We start from the raw sequence: 7,385 nt of genomic DNA on the forward strand, positions 1-7,385 counted from the left end.
TAGTCTAATTTATCAGTCTTTTCCTTTAGGCTAGTAATTTTTGGGTCATGTTTAAGACACTTTTTACTACTTAATGTTATGAAGATAATCTTTATTTCTTCTAAAAGCTTTATTTTTTTGCCGTTCATATTTAGGTATACAGTCCACCTGGAGACAATTTTTGTATGTGGTATAATGTAGGGAGTCTTTATATTTGCATATGGCTACTGGTTTCTCCAGCATCATTTATTAAAAACAGATTCTTTCCATACTGCCTGACGTCCCCTTTTTTTTTAAATAAGAGTCTGTGAATGTGTGGATCAGTTTCTAGGCTCTCGGTTTTGACCTGCTTTGTACCAACACTACTATTGTAATTACTATAGCTTTCTAAAAATATCTGCTAGGACAAGTCTTCCTATCTTCTTCAATAGTGTTTTGACTATTCCTGGCTCTTTATAGTGCCATATAAATTATAGAATCAGCTTTACAAAAATTCTCTTGGGATTTTATTGAAATTACATTGAATTTATAGATCACTTTAGGGAGCATTGACATTTCGGAAATATTAGTTGTTTACATCTGTGGACAGGATTTATCTTTCCATTCATGTAGATCATTAATTTGACTCATAAGTGTTTTATGGTTTCATGTGTACAGTTCTTACACATCTTTAGTTTGAATTATTACCAGGATTTTAATATTTAGTTATAAGTGTTATTTAAAATTTTTTTATATTCTTTTTACTGCTTATTAAATAAAAATACAGTTGGTTTTGGTGTTTTTCACCTTGTGTCCAACAGCCTTGCTGAACTCGCTTATTCTAATAATTTTTCTGTGGATTCCTTTGGATTTCCTACCTCTACAGTCATATTGTTCATAAGTAACAATAGTTTCACTTGTTCTTTTATAGTCTTATGCCTTTTATTTATTTTCTTTACATTAGCTAGAACCTCCAGCACAGTGTCAAGAGGAAGTGGTAATAGGGATCATTCTTGGCACTTTCCAATCTCAAAGGGAAAGCTTTCAACCTTTACCACTAAATATGACGTTTGCTCTAGAACTTTTGTAGATGGTTTATAGGATTAAGTATGTTCCCCTCTACTTTTGGTTTTCTAAGAGTTGTTATTGTGATTTAATGTTGAATTTTATGAAATGCCTTTACTGTATATACTGAGGTGTTCATGAAACTTTTATTAATATGACATTGCACCAAATGATTTTCTAATATCAAATCATCATTATGCTACTGCAATAAATCCACCTGAGTCATGAGGTAATATCCTTTTTACATATTGATTCAGTTTATAGTATGTTGTTTAGGATTTTTGCACCCATGTTATGGGTAAAATTGTCCTAAAATAGCTCTTCCTTTTAATATCCTTGTGATGTTTCGATATCAAGATTATGCTGGCCTCCTCTAAAAATAAGTTGGGAAATAGTCTTTTTTTTTTTTTTTTTAATTCTGTGAAAGAATCTGTCATTTCTTGTTGTTTGTTAGTAAAATTATGTAGAATTAGATTTTCTCTCTAGAAAGTTTGCATTTATGGATTCAATGTATAGGATTATTCACTTTTTAATTTTTTTCTTTGGCAGTATCAATTACATGGATTTTTGTAGAAATTTATCCACTTTGTATAAAATTTCAAATTTATTGACACAAAGTTGTTCATAGTAGTAGCCTCTTACCCTTTTTATATCTATCTATAAGATTTATAGTGATGTTCCCTTTTTTCATTCCTGCCTTTGGTTATTTGTGAATTCTTTCCTTTTATCTTCATCAGTCTTGCCAGGATTTTAACTTTGTTATTAGTCTTTTCAAAGAGCTACATTTTGGCTTTGGTCCTCTTTATTCCAATGTTTATTTATTCTTTTTTTTTCTCGTTTATTTTGTTGTTCTTTATTTAGTATTCTAAAAAAAAAAAATGCTTCTTTAATTTTTAACCTTTTCTACTGTATGCATACAAGGCTATAACTTTTAAGGTAGGCAAAATTAAACTGTATCCCACAGACTTTGATATTGTTTAGTTCAAAATATTTTATTTCTATTGTGGTTTCTTCTTTGGCCGTGTGTGTTAGAAGTCTATTTCTTAATTTCCAAATGTATGGAGATTTTTAGTTTTCTCTTTGTAACACTTCTTAACATTTACTTTGTCAAGAATTAATATAGCCATACCAGTTTTCTTTTGATTAGACATTGTGTATCTTTTATTCCTATCCTTTTACTCTCAGCCTTTCTGAATTCTTATGTTTCAAATGTGTTCCTTATAAACTTGGTATAGCTGGATTTTGCTTTTTAATATAGTCTGATCATCTTCATATTTTAGTGAGAGCATTTAATCTATTTACATTTAATGTAACAACTGGTGTATTTGGATTTAAATCTCCTATTTATTTATGTGCTTTTTTTAAAACCTGATACATACTCCTTTTCTTTCTTTTTTGTCTTTTTTCTTTTGACTATCTTTTATTATTTTTTGTTAGTTTAGAAGTTTTTACACTCTTTACTCTTATTTTTGTTGTAACCTAAAGATTACAACAAAAATCTATTCCCTATCTAAGTCTGTTAATTGGTATTTTTATCTTTTTCTCAGATAATGCAAGGACTTTAAATGCTTTAGCTATTATATTATATAGTTGCTATTGTTGTATTTTGAATGATCTGTATCTTTTTAATCGAACATATTATTTTTATGTTTTACGCAGTCAGTATTCATTTAGACTTACATATTTATTGTTTTCATTTCTTTTCATTTCTCTTTCCTTGACTTCTTCTTGGGCCACATTTATCTGCCTTTTAGTATTAATTTAGTGCAGGTTTGCTGGTGCAAGTTCTCTTAGTCTGTCTGAAAATGTTTTTATTTCAACTTCATTCTTGAATTCATTTTTGCTATGTATAGCAGTTACTTTTTTCTTTCATCACTTTAAAAATACCATCTATTGTTTTCTGCTTTCCATTGTTTCTGTTGAAAAGTAAGCCTTGTATCTATGTTCTTCGTTGCAGGTTCTTTTATTTTTTCTTAACTGCTTTTAAGATTTTCTCTTGGTTTTGATTTTTAGCAGTTGTGTCTAGGTGTGGACTTCTTTTTATTTATCTTTCTTAGAGGTTGAAGGCTTTCTTCAGTCAGTAGGTTGATACATTTAATTGGGTTTAAAAAATGCTCTGCCATTATCTCTTCAATATTTCTTCTATAGGATTTGTCTCCTCTTCTGGTATTTTTACATATGGCAAATCTTTTTATTGTGTCCTTTCTTTTACCTTTTCTGAATTTTTTTCAGAAAATTGTTTTGTTTTCCTAGCTTGGTTTTTTGTATTTTCTTCTGATCTGACTTCCAGTTTACTAATTCAACTATGTCTGTCTCCTTTAGCATGGTTATTTTAAGTCTGTCTTATGGCCACGATGTTTGGGGTCATTGAGGGTTTTGTGTTTTCTGTTGTTTTTACTGATTTTTGTTTACATTGTCTTGTCTCCTTTTTTGCGTGGTTACCTTTGATTGTGTCTCAGACATGGTATTTGAAAAATTATTTATAAAAATATTTTGAGGCCTGAGCTGATGTTACTTTCTTCCAAAGAGTGATTTCATTTTTTTTCTGCCAGGTGCTAGGGCACTAACAATCTGGGATTACTTTAATCCAATTTTAGGGATTACAGTTTTCTGTACCATTCAAATGACTTAAAGCTAGGCTGCAATATCTGCAAAGACTATTATAATTCCAGTTTGCCCTATGACTAGGATACAGACCTTGAGGATTCGAGTATCAGGCATGAAGATTTTACCAAGTAGCAGCCCACACCTTTAATGTGGGTCCGGACTCTAGTTTTTATTCTCTATCCCAAGGGTTGGCAATCTCTTTCTATACATGACCAGAAAGTAAATATTTTAGTATTTTCTGGTAAATATTTCATAGTCTTGGTTGCAACAATCAATGCTGCCATTATTCTGCAGAAGAGCCATAGACAATGCGTGAATTAATGACCATGAATGTATTCCAATAAAACTTTGTTTACAAAATCAGGCACGAGGCCAGATTTGGCCCATGGGCCTTCGTTTGCTGACCCCTCTGTGTAGTCTGTCAGAAGCTCTGCTCAGACTCTCAGCCACCTCTTTTAAATTTAGATTACCCCTAATGCTGGGCTAGCCTCTCCTTGGCCTACCTTGTTAGCTCTACAGTGCCTTTAAGACTATGTCGGAGTCTTTTTATATTTGGTCCCATGATTCTGGTTTAATCTGAAATACCTAGACTGCCATTATCAGAAGCTAAAGTTACATACAAGGTAACCAATTTAAAAGCAATAAGATTTTTCTCCCCTCTGATCTTAAGAAGTTTCTTGAGTTGTTCTCAGAGAATATCTCTCACTAGCACCCTTTGATATATAAATGGCTTTTTTAAAATATTGAAACTGAGTTTCAGAATTTGTTTCTGTAATCTTCCTAGAGAGGTTGCACATTCCAAGGTTAAAGGTAAAGAGCGGTGTTGTCCATCAGAGATTTCGGTGGGGATGGAAGTGTTCTGTATCTGCACTGTCCTATGTGGTATCCACTGGCTACCTGTGACTCTCGAGAACTTGAAATGTGGCTAGTGTGAATGCAGAACTAAATTTTTACTTATTAAATTTTAATTAATTTAAATTTAAATAGCCATGTGTAGATAATTAGTTTCGAGTGGATGCAGCTTAGATTAAAAGAAGAATCTCGTCTCAGTACACCGTGTGTTCTCACACTCCTGCCCACTGAAATATCCATTTGCCAGTGCTCTTGCAAGAAATACTTAACCTAAATGTGTTCAATGGATGGTATCTCACTAAATATCTTAGGCCTCGTAGAATGTTTCCATTTATTTCATAAGTGGAATGGAAGTAGACTTGTTATCCCAAGTGGGCCATGTAAAACTAAAGTCACTCGATTTACTTTCTAACATGTATTTTTCTTTGCAGGGAAAGGGGCGTATTCGTCGAGGAAACTATGCAAGTCCATCTTCTCCTGTTGTAGTTCAGTTGCCCTCCATGTCTGATGTCCCAGAAGAGACGTTGACTAATGAGGCAGCCATGGAGACTGACATCACAGACCAGCAGCAAGCAGCTATGCAGCAGGAGGAGAGAGTACTCACTGAACAGATTGAGAACCTACAGAAAGAGAAGTGAGTTTCCAGGGGGAAAGGGAGTGACCAGTTGTTATCCATCTTCATTGTCTTCCTTCTATCCTTTCTTTATTTTTCCTTATTTATTAAATATCTCCTGAGTGTCAGGCACTATGTCAAGTGACACAGGGGATGTGGAGATGACAAAGACATGTTGCCTGTACTCAAGTAATAGTGTGAAAGTTGTCACCACAAGGAAGGAAGTTCTATGAGCAGGGAGATCTGAAGCTGCTACAGTGATGATTCTAGACAGGCTGACGGGGACAGTGTGTCAGTCTTAGCCAGGATTCCTAACAGGTCAGAGACCAGCCTTGGTGAACAGATTTGTCTTATAGGAGGAATAAGGACTCCCAGGCTTAGATAGAGTCTCTTCCAAGAATGGGCATTACTCAGAATTCTGTGAAAGACAGTTATCATCCAAAGATCAGTACAACCACGGGGCCAGCAACTAGATGGACAGGTTAGGGTGGCACTTCTAGTGGAGGCCGGGGTACTGGGTAGGGAATTTGTTGCAGTTTAGGAGAGGGACAGATAAGCAGCTCTGTGGCCTCCACCATCACTGGAGCAAGGGTGAATAACACTAGATCTTGGGATCATATGAATATCCCATGGTTTTCCCTGAAGGTACTGTGTACCCGTTCTGAGTGACAGTGATGACCCTTAAGTTTTAAAGGGATTTTTATTCCTGAGTTATAGGATCGCAGGTTTGAGAGCTTGATTCATGTGGGGATCTGAGTCTGTTAAAGTACTTTCACCTGTGAGGACTGATTCTTGATTTAGGCAAGCCGAAAAAGCAGCTGGGGCCAACTGTGCAGAATGTGATAAGGCAAAAGTGCAGTACGCTGACTGGGCTATTTGATATCAGAATGATCTAAATGGAAGACCTACTCAGCTTAGATAAATGTGGTGTTGGAGATGTTGAAGGATGAATAAGAATTTGTAGGAAGGAGAAAGTCCAAAGAGAGGGAAAAAATATGAGCACAGTCTCAGAGGTGTGAATGCACATGGCTTATGATAAATGTATTGCCGTAATGAGTTTCTGGTGAGATTATCCTTGAAAAGGTTATCTGTGAATCTCAAGCTAGGTATTGGAGGTATTGAAGTATGAATAATGAAAGCTAGGCAGAATGGAAGCGAACCTAAATGGTTCTGAAAAGGAAGAGACTTGGCGAAAAAGGGAGTAAGAGTTGGAAGGATAAGGAGGTTGTGGACAAGTGGAGTATTGGATTCAAAGCTGGTATATTTCCAGGTAATAACAAACTCTAGGATCTGCTCTTTGGAGAAAGTTGTCTATATAAAGTGGAGGAAAGGTTGTTAGAAGGTGCAGACATAAAGGAACTTTGGTGTTAGGGTATTAAAGTAAGCTGTTACAAAGATATTGATTGAATTAGATTAGGTAATGTCAGGCATAGTGAGAACGCAAGATTAGGAGCCAGATACCAAAGACTTCAGGGAATGAGAGAGCATGACTGAGGTAGGTCTGTGATTGATGAAGAGAATAGAGAATCTATGAGTGGAGATGGCTTAAACTTCAAAGGAGAGAAAAGATAAATCATTGTTTTACTTCATCCAGAGGCCTTTCTCTGGTCAAGATAGAGAGTATAATCTGTAGCCAGTTAGTAAAGTTTAGGGGAAATAGTTTAAAAGCTGGAAGGAAGCTTAGAGATTACCTGGCTTAATCACTTTGTTTTGTAGATGAGGAAACTGAGGTCCAGAGAGAGGAAAGTACTTTCCTGATGCATTATGAATGAGTTTAGAACCTTCATCTCCTTATTATCAGCCCGGAGTTCATTTTACCAAAAGAGCTGACAGCTGCAGCATCTTTCCCCACCTCATCCTTAGCCCTATTATAGGTCCAGCCTTTGCTATCAGTTTTTCCTTTGGTCCGTGTAGTTTTAGCCTTCACCATTACTATAACTTACAGAGCCTTATCGCCACCCTGCAGGGGAACAGTAACAAATGTGACTGTTTTTGCTACTTAACTTTCCTGACTTTCATGGAAAGTCTTTTCTCTTGTCTTCTTTCCACTTCTTATCATTAATTTCTTGATTGTGTCCTACAGGGAGGAGCTAACATTTGAGATGCTTGTACTGGAACCCCGTGCCTCTGATGATGAAACTCTTGAGTCTGAGGCTTCCATTGGGACTGCTGATAGCTCAGAAAATTTGAATATTGAGTCTGAAGGTGCCATCTCTGAGAAATCAGGTAAATGAACATGTTAGTCCAAAGACTCCAGATTTGTTTTGCAAAGGACGATTAAGGATTCCAA

At 35.4% G+C, this 7,385-nt stretch overlaps 1 protein-coding gene across 1 annotated transcript in view; it reads left to right on the forward strand.

Annotated features, from left to right (window-relative positions):
* Positions 1-7,359, forward strand: part of MYO9A (myosin IXA) — a 245,311-nt gene extending 237,952 nt beyond the window's left edge. Inside the window, exons 39-40 of the mRNA XM_023521568.1 lie at positions 4,914-5,116; positions 7,179-7,359. Coding sequence (XP_023377336.1) covers positions 4,914-5,116; positions 7,179-7,329 — 354 coding nt within the window. The 3' untranslated portion in view covers positions 7,330-7,359. The remainder of the gene's footprint in view (positions 1-4,913; positions 5,117-7,178) is intronic.
* Positions 7,360-7,385: the final 26 nt, after the last annotated feature.

This window comes from Pteropus vampyrus, unplaced genomic scaffold (assembly GCF_000151845.1).
Source record: "Pteropus vampyrus isolate Shadow unplaced genomic scaffold, Pvam_2.0 Scaffold10, whole genome shotgun sequence".
Lineage (NCBI taxonomy): Eukaryota > Metazoa > Chordata > Mammalia > Chiroptera > Pteropodidae > Pteropus > Pteropus vampyrus.